We start from the raw sequence: 16,964 nt of genomic DNA, 5'->3' as shown, positions 1-16,964 counted from the left end.
CATTTTTGCAATTTTGTCTAAAAAAAACTAAAAGAATTTATACAAGAAATATTTAAGGGTATATTTATGGACCAAAACGATAAAAAAATGTCAACTATAGGATCAAAACCACACGATGTATTCAAATTTGGACAATTGATGTACCATTAAACGTTTTTGGATCAAAATCATATATTTTTGATAAACACAAAGAATATTTTTACAAATTTGTCAAATTCTTTAAAAAAATATGGTCAATATCCTTTTATTCAATGTTACATTTTATTTAATTATCTTCACTTTTAGTCAAAGTAAGTATGTGATGTTCTAGACGCTTTTCAAAGAACAAAATAAATAAATAAATGCAGGGAAAAGTAACATCTCTTTATATTTAATTATCCTCAGATTTATCTTATGTTATGGGGTTCACCTGTTCAAGGAATGCATCATAGGAATGCATCATCACCTTCATTCATTAAATAGATTTTCTTAAAAGGCAACAACTATTGACTTGTCTCCATTGACCCATTCACATAATTGATTCGATAATACAAGAGAAATATAATATCTTTTACTTTTTTTTTATTAAAATGTAAGACTTGTCCGTTGACATGGTTTTCCATGAGTAGAAAATATATATATATATATATATATATATATATATATATATATATATATATATATGAATATTTAATTTCTCTCCACACAATTTGGACATGCTAATGGTCTAAATTAATTAATATTGGTATAAGTTACATAATTTAGATCTATTAATACATTAACTAATTAACATAATTTGGACCTGAGAATCGTCTGAATATTATTATCAGTTACATAATTTTATTCTGAAGTAAAACACACTCAAAGTGAAACTTGCACTAAAATTTATCTGGAAAAAAAAAATCATGTCTAACTATTTTAAATTTATTTTTTAACGTTCTTTTTCTTTTTCTTCCTAGCTATATTGTCATGAGGAATACAATTCAAAGAGTAATAAGTCCTTTGTGGAAAAGTATGACATTTAACTTCTACATAAAAGACAATCCTTGTGGAAAAATATGAAATTGCCATAAAATTCTTTTTAGAATAAAAGGAAATGAAATAAACAAGAACAAAGGGTAGCTCAAGTATAAAGTAGGATTTACCCAAACCATCCTTTTTATAAAACAACATGGCAAAGCAAATAATGTCTTCTTCAAACTTCTTATTTTTTTCTCTCTTGTTCTACTAATCATTACATTACTCTCGCCTGTTCCAAATTTTGCTTTGCTTCTGTGGAGGAAGGCAATGCTCTTCTTAAATTGAAAGAAACCCTTCAAGTCCCAAACAACTCCTTACTTTCTTCATGGATTCCCCTCCCATTGAATTCCAGTGCATCGATCCCATGCACTACTTGGTTTGGAGTAGTTTGCAATGCTGATGAGAGCATTCAGAAGTTGGATCTCACATCTTCTGGGTTAAGAGGTACGCTTCAAGAAATTTCATTCTTTTTGCTACAAAATCTTACACATTTTGATCTCAGTGTAAACAACTTCTTTGGCCCTATTCCACCACAAATCCGACTCTTGTCCAAACTTATCTATCTTGATTTTTCACAAAATAAGTTTTCTGGTGAAATCCCACCTGAAATTGGAAGCATGGCCTCACTTGAGTTCGTAGACTTATCCTCAAACAGTCTATCTAGCTCAATTCCTTCATCATTGGGTTCTTTGACATCTTTAAATGTCCTTTCTTTGTACCAAAATCAGCTCTCTGGTCCCATTCCTTCATCACTAGGAAATCTGAGCAACCTACAATCTCTGTACGTAGCTGAGAACAATTTATCTGGTCCCATTCCTAATGAACTTGGGAATTTGAAATCTCTCACTTTTCTGGTGATGGCCATGAATCAACTTAGTGGTTACATTCCTTCATCACTAGCAAACCTGAGCAACCTATATCGTCTGAACCTGGCTCATAATAAGTTATCTGGTGCAATTCCTATTGATATTGGGAAATTGAAGTCTCTCACTAGGCTTCTGGTAAGCAACAATAGACTTAGTGGTTCTATTCCTCCATCAATTGCAAATCTGAGCAACCTACAATTTCTGTTCCTCGATTAGAATAAATTATTTGGTCCAATTCCTATTGAACTTGGGAATTTGAAGGCTCTCACTAATTTCCAAATGAGCCAAAATCTACTAAGTGGTTATATTCCTTCCTCCCTAGAAAACCTCAGTAACCTACAGTGTATGTTCCTACAAAGGAATAATTTTTCTGTTCTCATTCCTAATGAACTTGGGAATTTGAAGTCTCTCACTGATCTTGTAGTAATTAAGTAACAATCAACTTAGTGGTTCTATTCCTTTATCTCTAGCAAACCTGAGTAACCTACATCTTCTGTACCTAGATGTGAATAGGTTATCTGGTCCCATTCCTACTGGACTTGGGAATTTGAAGTCTCTAACTGATCTTGACGCGAGCCAGAATAAACTTAGTGGCAGCATACCATCGGAGTTTGAAAATTCAACTCAATTATGGAGGCTTGATCTTTCTTCCAGTAAGTTGGTTGGTGAAATCCATATGGAATTTGGGAAGATGAAAAGTATGCTGAATTTGTACTTGACTAATAACCAACTTTCAGGCAATATACCTCCGGAGCTTGGATCATTCCATGAATTCCTTGTACTAGATCTATCCACAAACAGATTGAATGGGTCGATACCCAGAAGTATTGGTCAATGGGCAAAAATCAATTACCTGAATCTTAGTAATAACAAGCTCAGTTGAAAAATCCCATCCGAGATTGGTAAATTAGTTAATCTTGAGAAACTTGTTGGTTGGTGGAGACCATGTGAAGAAAATACATGGAATTGGTTGTCAAGGCTTAGTGGGGGACAATGGCAAAGTGGGTTAGTGACAATAATGGAGCTTTACACCTTGGAAAGGACTTTTGTGAGTTGTTTATTCTTTTTCCACTTCGGTGCCATGGCTATAAATAGCAGCCTTGTATTCCGGTTTTCTTGTACCTCTAGACAACAATACTTGTAATCTTATTGTTAAGCCTATAATAAATATCTCTAGTTGCGGCCCGTGGATCTAGGATTTGCACCGAATCCGAACCACATAATATCCTTGTGTTCTTCTTGCTTTTATTTCGTGAGTTTGTTGAGGTGGGTGATAGTGTTTCCGCTGCGTGTACCCGGTCCGATTCCTAACAACTGGTATCAGAGCTTAGGTTGAAGGAGGTCATATCTTGTATTATGCTCTGTGGTTGCAGCTTAGTCTGATCTGCCACATCAGAAACAAGGTTGACCGTTTTGGGTACTGTACGATCGTTGTCGTTGTACGGTCGGGTTTTTCTGTCACACACAAGTGTACCTGTTTTTATCTTGTTTGTCGTAATGGCTGAAGACAAGGTTGTAATCGAGAAATTCAACGGTTCTGATTTTAGCTGGTGGAAAATGCAAGTAGAAGCATTGCTATGTCAGAAGGACTTGGAGGTGGTACTCGGAGACAAACCGGGGAAAATGGAAAGAGCTGCTGAAGATGTGTGGAACTCAAAGGATAAGAAAGCCAAGGCGGTTATTACATTGTCGTTGACAAAGAGCGTTGCTTTCAACATCATGAATGAAACCACGGCGCGTTGTATGATGGATGCTCTGTCAACTATGTATTAGAAACCATCGGCGGCTAACAAGGTGTTCTTGATGAGGGAGTTGTTCACTACAAGGATGAATGAGGAAGGCTCAGTTACGGTTCACATTAACAATCTAAATTCAATTCTGTCCAGATTATCATCTGTGGGAATTAAATTTGATAATGAGACTCAAGCATCACTGCTACTAGCTTCACTACCTGATAGCTGGTCTGGAACAGTAACCGCTGTTACGAGTTCTGTGGGGACCAGTGACATGACGTTTGAAGGGATTCGAGATTTGGTTCTAGGCGAAGATATCAGACGCAAGAATCAAGGTGGCTCGTCTTCTTCTGAGTTATTAAATATCGGAAGAGGTAGAGGGAATAGCAGGAATGGTGGGAGCAGTGGGAGTCGGGGAAGAAGTTCGTCTAGAACTTGGAAGAATGTGAAGTGCTGGAACTGCCAAGAGGTGGGACATGTTAAGAGTCAATGTCCAAAGAAAGAATTGAACATTGCCGATGCTGAGAGTGTGTCTGAGGATGATGCATTGATGCTCAGTATGGAAAGTTTTGTAGACTCTTGGGTCATGGATTCAGGGGCTTCGTTTCACGCCATGGACAACGGGGAAACGATGGTGAATCTAAAAGAAGGAGATTTTGGGAAGGTACGGTTAGCAAATAATGAGATGCTTCGGGTAACGAGCATGGGAGATATTGATCTGGTTACTTCATTGGGAACTACATGGAACCTGAAAAATGTCAGGGTGATTCCGGAGATGAAGAAGAAATTGATTTATGTTGGTCAGCTGGATAAACAAGGACTGGAAGTAAGGTTTGGTGGTGGTAAATGGAGGGTGGTCAATGGTAATCTGGTGATTGCTCATGGTATGAAGCGTGGGTCGTTATATATGGTTGAGGTACCTGCTGAGGGAAGTTTGACCGTCCCGGTTAAGCGTAACAAAATCTGGTTCGCTAAATCTAGTGCTAAGAGAGTTCATTTTGCAAACATGAATTCTGGAGACATGGGGATGTTAGCTGAACGAGTCGGAAAGTCTAAACCAGTAAGGAGATTTTGTGACAGTGGGAGCATGGGGCGTGTTCCGGGTACAATTACAAAGAGCCGTTGGGTTTTGAAAACTAAGACTGAAAAATTCTCTCATGTTGGATGTTTGCTAAGCTTGGAGAGTGTTAGTGGTCCTCAGTGTATCTCTGGAGCTGGTGGAGTGTCCAAACCGGTTGAGACAGAGGATGAGTCGGTGGCGGGATTAGCCACGGCTGAGTTGGAGCTAGTGGGAGCTTCAACTGGCCCTTCTTGTACTTGATGATGAGGGGCGGCTGCAACTAGAGAAATGAGACTAAGTTTAGTTTGTTCTTGGGAACTGGAGGCTTGGAAGACTTGGTTGTTTTAAGATTACTGAAGAATTGTTGGGTTATTTTCTCCAAGTGGGAGATTGTTGGTTGGTGGAGACCATGTGAAGAAAATACATGGAATTGGTTGTCAAGGCTTAGTGGGGGACAATGGCAAAGTGGGTTAGTGACAATAATGGAGCTTTACACCTTGGAAAGGACTTTTGTGAGTTGTTTATTCTTTTGCCACTTTGGTGCCATGGCTATAAATAGCAGCCTTGTATTCCGGTTTTCTTGTACCTCTAGACAACAATACTTGTAATCTTATTGTTAAGCCTATAATAAATATCTCTAGTTGCGGCCCGTGGATGTAGGATTTGCACCGAATCCGAACCACGTAATATCCTTATGTTCTTCTTGCTTTTATTTCGTGAGTTTGTTGATGTGGGTGATAGTGTTTCCGCTGCGTGTACCCGGTCCGATTCCTAACAAAACTTGATTTATCTCAGAATTTGTTCACACAAGAGATACCATCTGAAGTTCAAACTTTACAAACTTTGCAGAAATTGGATCTTTCCCACAATATGCTATCTGGTTCTATTCCAAATGCTTTTACAAATTTGCCTCGTGGAATTGATATTGACCTGTCTTACAATGAGCTCACAGGTCCGGTTCCACAGAGCCCCAACTTGTTGAATGCGTCCGTACAAGGTAATCCAGGTTTGTGTGGAAATGTTACGGGAATGAAACTTTGTACAAGTCAAATTATGAAGAAGAAAAACAATCCCTTTCGTCCGAAGCTCATCCTTGTAATTATGCTCCCTCTTATAGGGGTAGTTTTACTTGTGTTAGAATTGTATAGTTTAGGGTCTGAAATGTAAATGTATAGTTTCCTTATACATGCAATGTATATATTCAGATTGTAACTCCTCCTTCCGTATGTGAATGAAAAATTGTATTCTTCCATCTCTCTCTTTACGCATACTCTGATTTTACATGGTATCAGAGCTAGGGTTTCAAACCTACCCACCATTGTCGTGTATCTCATCCGACAATTCTCATTGCTATCTGGTCGCTCACTACAATTGATTTCGTGCTCTCGTCCTACAGCTGTCGCTGCTATCTGGTGGGTCACTCAAATCAACTGATCGATTTCTTTTTTTTGGTTCAATTTCTTCAATCGATTACTTCAATAGAGGTTAATCGATTGATTCTTCCTCCCGAGTCAAGCACTCTTTTGCGTATTAAATCAATTTTAGATAACCCTAAAAAAATGGGTGGTGTTATTAATCCTCCTACTGGTACAACCTCACAATCATTTATCATCACCGGAAACCAGTCCATCACTTCGGAAAAATTGGCAGGGTCCGTTAATTATGTATCATGGGCAACCTCTGTCAAGATGTGGTTCAAAGGTCAAGGTCAGAGTGATCACTTAACTAAACGTGTTACAGATATTTCAGGGAAGGATAAGGCCAAATAGGAACAAATTGATGCTCAACTCTGCAATCTATTATGGCAGTCTATTGATCCCTTAATTATACAACTATTTAGGCCTTTTGAAACATGCTATGATGTCTGGACCGAGGCTTCTGAATGCTATACCAATGATATACAAAGGTTGTACACAGTTGTTAATAATATTCAGAATCTGAAGCAAGAAGGAAGTATGGAGTCTTATCTGGGACATGTTCGTGCCCTCATGCAAGAATTTGAGGCACTTATGCCATTTGTTAACTCACAGGCTACACAAACTGCCCAACGGGAGAAGTTCTTTATGGTTGCTGCTCTTTCTGGCCTCAAACCAGAATTAGAATCTGCTAGGCATCAAATTCATACAGGTTCTACTATTCCTACCATGAAGGATACTTTTCGAAGATTACTAAACATGACGGGTACTAACAACACAACCCATGGCCCAACTTCCACTCCTTCTGCTTTTCTTGCAAATCTGAGCTCAACTTCTGCTCCATCTCTCTTAGCTGCGGGCCCAAAGAAAGGAGGCAATAATAAACGCCCCACCTGTCAGTTTTGCGGAAGGCTTGGTCACATTGAGGATAAGTGTTGGAAGAAACATGGCCGACGTGCTGCCCCACCAACTCGGCCGAATCAGTCTACATCTGGATCCATTCATGCAATTGCACCAACACAGTCTGTCAATATGTCAACATCTGATTATGAAGCCTTTCAGATACATAAGGGAGCCCAACAGTCCAACCCTACAATCATTGGTTCCTCTGGTACTCACTCAACTTTTGTCACTCAAGGCAAGTCAATGGGCCCGTGGATTGTTGATTCAGGTGCTACTGACCATCTCTGTGGTAATAAAAATCTTTTCTCTAAACTCACTTGTTCTGATTCTTTACCACCAATTATGGTTGCTGATGGTAATAAGACATCAGTCAACGGAGTTGGTTCTGCCCAACCTATTTCTTCATTGTCCTTGGATTCGGTGTTATATGTTCCCAAAAGTCCTTTTAATCTTGTATCTGTCAGTCGAGCCACTAAAAAGCATTCATGCTCAATAACCTTCACTCCTGATTCTGTTTTTATACAGGACCTGAGCACGGGACAGATGATTGGCGAAGGGCATGAGTCACAAGGTCACTATTATTTGGGTGGATCTCGTCCTTCCATTGCAGCTACTGCCATGTCACCACAGTACCTACATCACCTATATGGCCACCCTTCCCTATCCAAGTTAAAGAGAATCGTGCCGAGTTTAGCTTCATTAGAGTCATTAGAGTGTGAGTCATGTCAGTTAGGAAAGCATACTCGTGGTGTTTTTTCTAAACGTGTCAATAACCGTGTTGATTCCCCTTTTTCTCTTGTACACACTGATGTGTGGGGTCCTAGTAGAGTCTGTTCCACATTGGTGTTTCAATATTTTGTTACATTTATTGACGATTATTCGCGCTCAACTTGGTTATTTTTAATGAAAAGTCGTTCTGAAGTGTTTGCAATATTCACCGAATTTTGTGCTGAAATAAAAACCCAATTTGGTGCAACCATTTGTGTCCTCAGGAGTGACAATGCACTTGAGTATTTCTCTACACAATTTCAGGAGTTTATGTCTTCTCATGGCATGTTACATGAATCATCATGCCCTCGAACCCCACAACAAAACGGTGTTGCTGAGAGAAAAAATCGTCATCTTACTGAAACGACACGCACCTTATTGTTACATACCAAACTCCCACTTAAATTTTGGGCTGATGCAGTTATGACATCTTGTTATCTAATTAATCGTATGCCCTCTTCTGTCTTAAAAAATCAAACCCCTTTTTCTATTTTATTTCCAACACAACCGCCCTATCATCTCCCTTTGCATCCAGATGGATCAGTTTGTTTTATTCATTGTCTTGATCCATGTCAAGATAAGTTAGCCTCTAAAGCGGTCAAGTGTGTCTTTCTTGGCTACTCCCGATTACAAAAGGGTTACAAATGTTACTCTCCTATCCTTAACAAATATTTCATGACCGCAGATGTAACATTTTTTGATCATCGACTTTATTACTTTACTGATCCATACGATAAATCTAATGTTCAACAGGTCCTTCCGATTCCTGTTTTCCCTATTCCATCAACTGATCATACTTCAAGTCCAGTTGTCGATCCCCCACCGTTGAAAACCTATAATCGTCGTCCTCGGCCTCCTATACCACCTTCTACTGATACTGATGGTGAGACAGATCCACCAAATATAGGAACCTTTGAATCATCCTCTTCGCCGGTTAGTCCACCAGCTCCGATTCTGTGTGATGATAATGTGCCCATTGCTCAACGGAAAGGTAAACGGTCAACTACAAACCCCAAGTATGCTATCCATAATTATGTTCACTATGACCGTTTATCCTTAGCTTTCGCAGCATGTATTTCCAGCCTTGCGTTGGTACATATTCCTACATATTCCAAAGACCGTAAACGAGGCTTTACTTTATTCAGGGTGGTGCCAATTAATGATTGATGAAATGTCCGCCTTACACAATAATGCGACATGGGAGTTAGTTTCGTTACCTCCTGGAAAATCACCTGTTGGTTGTCGTTGAATATTCACTCCTAAGGTAGGTCCAGATGGTAAACTATACCGTCTTAAAGCTCGGTTGGTAGCCAAAGGATGCACTCAAATATTCAGTATGGACTATAATGATACTTTCTCTCCGGTTGCTAAAATGACTAGCATTCGTATTCTTCTATCCATGGCTGCAATGCGTAATTGGCCTCTATACCAACTGGACATTAAAAATGCTTTTCTCCATGGGGATCTGCAAGAAGAAGTTTACATGGAGCAACCTCCTGGGTTTGTTGCTCAGGGGGAGTCCGGTTTAGTTTGCAGATTACGAAAATCTCTTTATGGCTTAAAACAATCTCCAAGAGCCTAATTCGGGAGATTTAGTGATGTGGTAAAAGAATTCGGGATGAGGCAAAGTGGGGCAGATCATTTGGTTTTCTATCGTATTTCAGGGACACAATGTATCTACTTGATAGTATATGTTGATGACATAGTTATCACAGGGAATGATCATAAGGGAATACATGAGTTAAAAGATCACTTGTTCAAGCACTTTCAGACCAAAGATATGGGCAATCTCAGATACTTCTTGGGTATAGAGGTTGCAAAGTCCAAAGATGGGATTTCAATATCCCAAAGAAAGTATGCTCTAGATATTCTAGAGGAAGCTCATTTATCCGACTGCAAACCAGTTGAATCTCCAATGGATCCTAATGTTAAACTCCTACCAGGTCAGGGGGAGTTGTTGGCAGATCAAGGGAAATGTCGAAGACTGGTAGGTCGTCTTAACTATCTCACAGTAACTCGTTCGGACATTTCCTTTGCTGTAAGTATAGCTAGTCAGTTTCTGAATGCTCCATGTGACACTCATTGGGAAGCCGCTCTACGGATCCTAAAATATATCAAAGGAGCTCCAGGGAAAGGTCTTTTATATGAGAACAAAGGGAGCACAGAAGTATCATGCTACACTGATTCTGATTATGATGGTTGTCCTTTTAGTCGAAGATCAACATCTGGATATTGTGTTCTCTTTGGGGGTAATTTAGTATCCTGGAAAAGTAAGAAACAAAATGTGGTAGCAAGGTATAGTGCAGAAGCAGAGTATCGAGCTATGGCAAATGCAAAATGTCAACTTATATGGGTCAAACAACTTCTCAAGGAACTAAGATTTTGCCAGGTTTCTCGGATGAAGCTTATATGTGACAACCAAGTAGCTCTTCATATTGCTTCCAACCCAGTGTTTCATGAGAGGACAAAACATATTGAAATTGATTGTCATTTTGTTAGAGAAAAACTACTTGATGGTCTAATAGTGACAGAGTTCGTTAATTCGAGTGAGCAACTTGCAGATGGGTTTACAAAGTCCCTAAGAGGACCCCGGGTTGACTATACATATAACAAGCTTGGTGCCTACGATATATATGCTCTAGCTTGAGGGGGAGTGTTAGAATTGTATAGTTTAGGGTCAGAAATGTAAATGTATAGTTTCCTTATACATGCAATGTATATATTCAGATTGTAACTCCTCCTTCCGTATGTGAATGAAAAATTGTATTCTTCCATCTCTCTCTTTACGCATAATCTGATTTTACAACTTGGTTTATTCACGCATGGATTCATTGCTTATCGACAACAATGGAAAAAGTCTCCACGTAAACCATTGGAAGAAGAAAGTGGTGATTATTTCCATATTACAAGTTTTGATGGTAAAGTAGTGTATGATGATATCTTGAAGGCAACAAATGATTTCAATGAAGCGTAATGCATAGGGACATGAGGATATGTTATTGTTTACAAGGCTAAGCTACAACCTGGCAATGTGGTTGCTGTCAAGAAACTTCATTCATCATCCGAGAATGTTGATCATAGTGGTTTCCTTAATGAGGTAGGGGCATTAACGAACATAAGGCACCGAAACATAGTGAAACTCTATGAATATTGCTCCCATGCCCGCAACTTAATTTTGATTTATGAATACCTTGAAAATGGCAGCCTTGGATCAATTTTAAAAAGCGATGTTTTAGCAAAAGAATTGGATTGGTTACCAAGGGTCAATATTGTAAAGGGCGTTGCTAATGGTTTGGCTTATATGCATCACGATTGTTCACCGCCTATAGTGCATAGAGACATTTCCATATCCAACATCCTTCTCGATTCTGATTATGAGGCACGCATTTCTGATTTTGGCACATCCAAGCTTTTAAAGCTAGACTCATCTAACTGGACTGCAGTAGCAGGAACCTATGGTTATATCGCTCCAGGTAACATAATCTTGTGATTGTAGTTCTACATCTTCTTAAGTTTCACGATGTACATAAATATGTATCTACGTCAGAATCATGTGAGGTTGATATAGCTTTTTTTGTTTTTTTCTTATGTTTCTTTGGATCTAGAGCTTGCTTATACGATGGTGGCAAATGAGAAATGTGATGTGTATAGCTTTGGAGTTGTTGCACTAGAAGTGGTCATGGGAAAGCATCCTGGAGAACTCATAACATCTTTACCAACATTATCAGATGATCATCTGGTGTTAGCAAATGTGGGAGACAGTCGGATACCGCCTCCCTCATCCCAAATTGAGAAAGAAGTTATGTCAGTATTGAGAGTCTCAAGAGCATGTTTGAACTCCAATCCACTTGAAAGGCCAACGATGCACCAAGTTTCAAATCTGTTGATGAAGGCCTAATATAGTGTACTTTCAATGTTCTTTATTTTTCTGTAGTTTCCTAGGATGCACCCTATGATATTTATGCAATTAGATGCCTTCTTGTTAAGATACTACACATATGTTTGATTGTTTTCTTATATCCGCATTTAAATGCTTTCTTGTTAAGATACTTGTTAGATACTACTACCGATATGTTTTCTTGCATCAGCATTTAAATGCCTTCTTGTTAAGATACTACTGATACGTTTTCTTATATCAGCATTTATATTCCTTCTTGTTAAGATACTCTGGATATGTTTTCTTATGTCATTACGTAGTAGATAAATAAGTCAATGAAAATTGCAATCCTTCTAGAAATTTAGCTACACAAGTTTCTCTTGTAGTTTAGCAACGGATTTGCATTAGCTATCTTTTCAGGTGAAATTTAGCAACTTTTTCCATCACTTGGATTTCCAATACATGTAAAAAGTAGCAAAATAACATTGGTAAATTAATATTATACAACATAAAAAATATTATTTATTTTATGTCAAATAAATCCAAATTCAAATACATATTTCAATAGGGATTTGCAAAACGTATACAGAAGGTTTCAATTACAATTCCTCTTAACTCTTGATACAAGCTTCTTATGAATTACATGTTGAAGAATCTTAACACTAATTAAGAAGACCGTATTGTATAAAAATAAATAAAATAAAATAAAATAAAATAAAAATAAAAAAAAATAAAAAAAAACGTTTAAGTGTTTAACTACTGTATGTTCTTTAAACTGATAATATGGATTCTCGACTCTGCTGCTTTCCCTTGCTGTGATTTTATTTTCAGTTTATGTTGTAGTGTTACTTATTCAGTTAAGTCTTCTGTATCTTGTAATAACCCAAGCCAATCATACGGTAATTTTTTCCCCATGACCTAATCTTATACTCTAGGTTGTCCATTTAGTATCTGCCTATAAAAAGGGAAGATAAAAATTAGCCAAATGAAAATTTTATCGCAACACGCATATTGATGATCTAATACAGGGAAAATAACAGAGTTTCAAGCATGAAAGAGACTTTAAATCCCTTAAGTACATTATGCAATGTGGTTGATAAAGCAATGATAAAGGCTTATTTCTATGAAAATCAAACACTGGCAAATGTTATGTTCTGAGTTTATACAAAAGAGTTGAAACAATTTGCAATTGACCTAAACGCGAAAATAGCAATATGGTGAGAGTTTGGCAAAACCACTAAAGTAAATATTTGAGTACAAGGCTGAAATAAGAAAGCCGATACATTTGATTTGGGATTAATGTAACTAATCTAAAAAGGAAATTTGTAGAAAATTCTCATGATTTTGAGAAAATTACCGAATAAGTTTCAAACTTTTTTTTTATATATAAAAACCCAAGAAACGAACAAATTTCTTTATTTTAGCCTCTTTTGACCTGTTCATGTCATCGTACCACATCGTCAATTTTTCCAAAATAATGAGACATTTTTATAAATTTTCTAAAAATTTGTATATAATGTATAAAAGTATTTTTATGTATTCATATGTATTTTTAAGTATTTTTACATATTTATGAGTTTCTTTAAAGTTTTTTTTTTTCATTTTTTATAAATATTTTTACGTTTTTTATGTATTTCAAATGTATAAACGTATTTTTTTACGTATTTATATAAAATTCTAAGTATTTTTACGTACTTTTATGTATTTTGGTATATTTTTCATGTAATTATGTACTTTTTAAAGTTTTTTATATAGTTTTTTTTTACATATTTTTATGTATTTTAAATATATAAACGTGGTTTTTATAAATTTATATGTATTTTTTTAAGTATTGTTAAGTATTTTGGTATTTTTTTTACGTATTTATGAATTTTTTACTTAATGTTATTATTGGATGAAAATCAATCTGATTCTCATTTCATACCGAAAACATACAATACAATGTAATATATAGAGTATATACAGGCTGTTGGGCCGATTACAATAAAACTAATATTGGGCTAATATACACACGTATACAATATACACTAACATCCCCCCGCAGTTTGATCGGGAGGGAAATGACGGACGTTTAAACTGGAGCGAAAATCTGTGAATAAGCTGGTGGGTAGACCTTTGGTGAAGATATCGGCATAATGGGTAGACCTTTGGTGAAGATATGGCCAAGAGCTACTTTGTCACGAACAAAGTGAATGTCGATTTTGATATGTTTCGTTCTTTGGTGTTGAACTGGGTTGGTTGACATGTAGAACGCACTGACGTTGTCACAATGTACAATGGTTGCTTGTGGCGTAGGACAACGAAGTTCAAGAACAAGGTTTCGGAGCCAGGAGATTTCAACAACAGTGTTGGCAACACCATGGTATTCGGCCTCAGCTAGCGCTAGATCTGGAAATGGTGCCTTGTCTTTTGGAGGACCAAGAAATGAGGTTGTCTCTAAGAAATACACAGTATCCTGAGGTGGAGCGTCTGGTTGCAGGGCATCCCCCCCACCCAGTCCGCGTCAGAGTATGCAACGAGAGATGAAGTGGGGGAGACGTATAGTTGGAGCCCATAGTAAAGAGTTCCCCGCACATAGCGAAGAAATTGTTTGAGAGCGTGAAGATGGGGCTCGCGGGGATCATGCATGTATAAGCAAATTTGTTGAAGTGCGAAAGCAATGTAAGGTCTGGTGAAAGTGAGATACTAAAGGGCACCTGCTACACTGCGAAATAAAGTGGGGCCAGCTATTGGTGTGCCGAATGCGTCTAGTTTGTGGAGTGGTTTAGCTGGAGTCCGACATGGGTTACAATTTCTCATGTTGGCTTGATCTAAAATCTCATAGGCATACTTCTGTTGAGAGAGGAAAAGTCATGTGGAAGATCGGACAGCAGAGATACCCAAAAAATAGTTAAGCGGTCCAAGATCGGTCATGAAAAACTCACTGCTAAGTTTGGCAATAATTTGTTGTAAGAGAGATGTAGAAGAAGATGTCAGTATGATGTCGTCAACATAAAGTAATAAATATGCGGTTGCACCAGCTGAGTGAAGAATGAGTAATGACGGGTTAGTACTGTTGGATTAGTGTCTAAGCCCATAACTATATTTGGTATGTACTTAACCCGGTTCTAGCATGGTCTTTTTGGGTTGCCTTCACACTGGTGACTAGACAGGATGACTGTTAAGGAGAGATACTGATTTATTGTTAAGAATAATAAATCGGGGTATAAATATGATTTGTTAATATATTATTAGAATAATATATTAATTAGGAATCATATTATTAATTAGTATTTAATCAGAAATTAACTAGGAATTAATTTCGGGATTAAAGGAATTAATTAAAAGTACAGGGGCTGTTTTGTAATTATTTGATAGTTGAGACTTTGGGCCATTGGATCACCTTTATTAAGGCTTGAACGAAAATCCTAGAAGGATCTAGGAGTTTTCGTCCAAGGGCTTAAGGAAAGGTGTTGAGTCCATTTGTGTTGCGTCTTGGGCCTTAAGTTTTGTATCCGGATTGGGCCTGTCCATCCGTGATTATCTAGATTAGTTCCGTGATTATCTAGATTAGCTAATAGGGTTTTACTATAAATATGCATGCATGTATGCGGATTAAAGAGTCGATCATTACGTTTAATATTGTAACCCTAATCACCTCTACAGTTGAAGTTCTTTATCGAGCTCTTCTGAGGTGTTGAAGTATTAATCATACGACATATTCAGTGCCATTCTTGTGTTCTTTATTACGTTCTTAATCATTAGCTTTCATAGAATCATACGATCCTAATAGAACATTGTTCTAACAATTGGTATCAGAGCGGGAGACTGTGTGATCAATACACATTCCTTCTGTATTCAGAATACTTTAGGGTTTCCGCTTTTATCGTATAAATAGAAGTCGTCTTCTTCATATTGACGGCTACTCTGTTTTAGATAAAACCCTAATCTCTAGTTTACAGGTTTGATTCTAGCAGCCCACCATGTCTCACGAAGATTCGCAAACGAACCCCATCAACATCTCAAACAGCATCGGATCCACGACCAGAATACCCATACTCTACACTCAAGACTATGAAGTGTGGGCACATCACTTCGAAGACTACGTGGTTGGTTCTGAAGACAATGGCTATCTAATCTGGGAAGCAATCACGCTTGGGCCGTTTGTTCACTCAGGAACGAACACTACTGTCAAGTCCCAAAAGGAGTACAACAAGCTGGTAGCGGACGTAAACAAGATGTCGTAGGACGAGAAAGACAAATTGCTCTGTAATGTAAAGGCTATGAGGATGATCAGATTCGCCTTGCAATCTGACACCTTTCGGTTGGTTGGTTCATGCACAACAACCAAAGAAATCTGGGATAGATTGAAAGAGCTTTATTCGACCGATGAAGATTTGGACCACTCCATACAAACCTTGCTGCTGTCTGAATTTGGAGTTTTCGAACAGAAACAAGAGGAAAAACTCATACATACTTTCGATCGGTTCAGTCATCTCCTGAGTAAGATGATCAAGCATGGAATAGAGAGGAAGTTGATCGAGCAGAAAGTAACTTTTATGAACGGGCTGAGACCAGAATGGATGGCTGTTGTATCAACTGTGAAAGCACATGAACAGTTCAAATCCTACTCTCTACCGAAACTGGTGGGAATACTCAAGTTCCATGAAAGCGTGGTAACCAAAGAAGCGAAAGTACTTTCTGGTATGGGATCTCTGGCTCTTGTCTCAAAAGGCAAAAGTATCCCAGAATATGAAGAAGAGACTGATATGTCTGAGTGTGATCTGACTAGCGAGGAATATGCTTTGATGATATCCAATCCGAAGAAGTTTGCAAGAAGAAAATTCTTTGTCAGCAAGAACCGAAACTGGCAGGGAAGTTACAGCTCTGAGAAGGTGAAAGATGAAGCAAAGAACTCCTCTCAAAAGGATGATGAAAAGAAGGAGAGCAAGCTTGCAGGAGACTCTGGATACGACTGCAATTACTGTCACGGCAAGAACCATTTTGCCAAAGATTGCATGTTAAGAAAAATGGCTGAGAAGAGAGAGGGTGAAGATGATGAGGCGTACTATATGCACAAGTTAGAAGAAGTCAAGAAGAAGAAGGCGACTAACAGCTCAATGAATGCCTTGATTGTACAGGAGAATGCTGGGGAAGATGAGTTCGGTGGCGTAGAAGTGTGGTCAACCGACTCTGAAGATGAAGAGGTTAGAAGGCCCACTCATGGAAAGGCTTTTGTGGCAAAAGAAGAAGGTTCGGCTGGAAGGTGTTTAATTGTCACTGCTGGGCCATCAACCGAAAGTGCAGATAAGGAACCGAACCTGAATGAAGACAAGTGTTTTGCAGCCAAGCCAGTGAGTGAGA

The 16,964-nt window shown here is 38.1% G+C and overlaps 1 protein-coding gene across 1 annotated transcript; it reads left to right on the top strand.

The window, feature by feature from the left end:
* Positions 1 to 10,853: 10,853 nt before the first annotated feature.
* On the top strand, positions 10,854 to 11,687 carry LOC145162631 (MDIS1-interacting receptor like kinase 2-like). Its single transcript, XM_079081717.1, has 2 exons — positions 10,854 to 11,217; positions 11,350 to 11,687. The coding sequence occupies exons 1-2, from the start codon at positions 11,046 to 11,048 to the stop codon at positions 11,640 to 11,642; spliced, it is 465 nt and encodes a 154-aa protein (XP_078937843.1). The 5' UTR covers positions 10,854 to 11,045; the 3' UTR covers positions 11,643 to 11,687.
* The last annotated feature ends 5,277 nt before the right edge of the window (positions 11,688 to 16,964 follow it).

Source organism: Lactuca virosa, chromosome 3, assembly GCF_052849685.1.
Source record: "Lactuca virosa cultivar CGN04683 chromosome 3, Lactuca_virosa_CGN04683_v6, whole genome shotgun sequence".
NCBI classification, from domain to species: domain Eukaryota; kingdom Viridiplantae; phylum Streptophyta; class Magnoliopsida; order Asterales; family Asteraceae; genus Lactuca; species Lactuca virosa.
The sequence above is the reverse complement of the archived record's forward strand: the minus strand, read 5'-3'. Positions and strand labels throughout refer to the sequence as shown.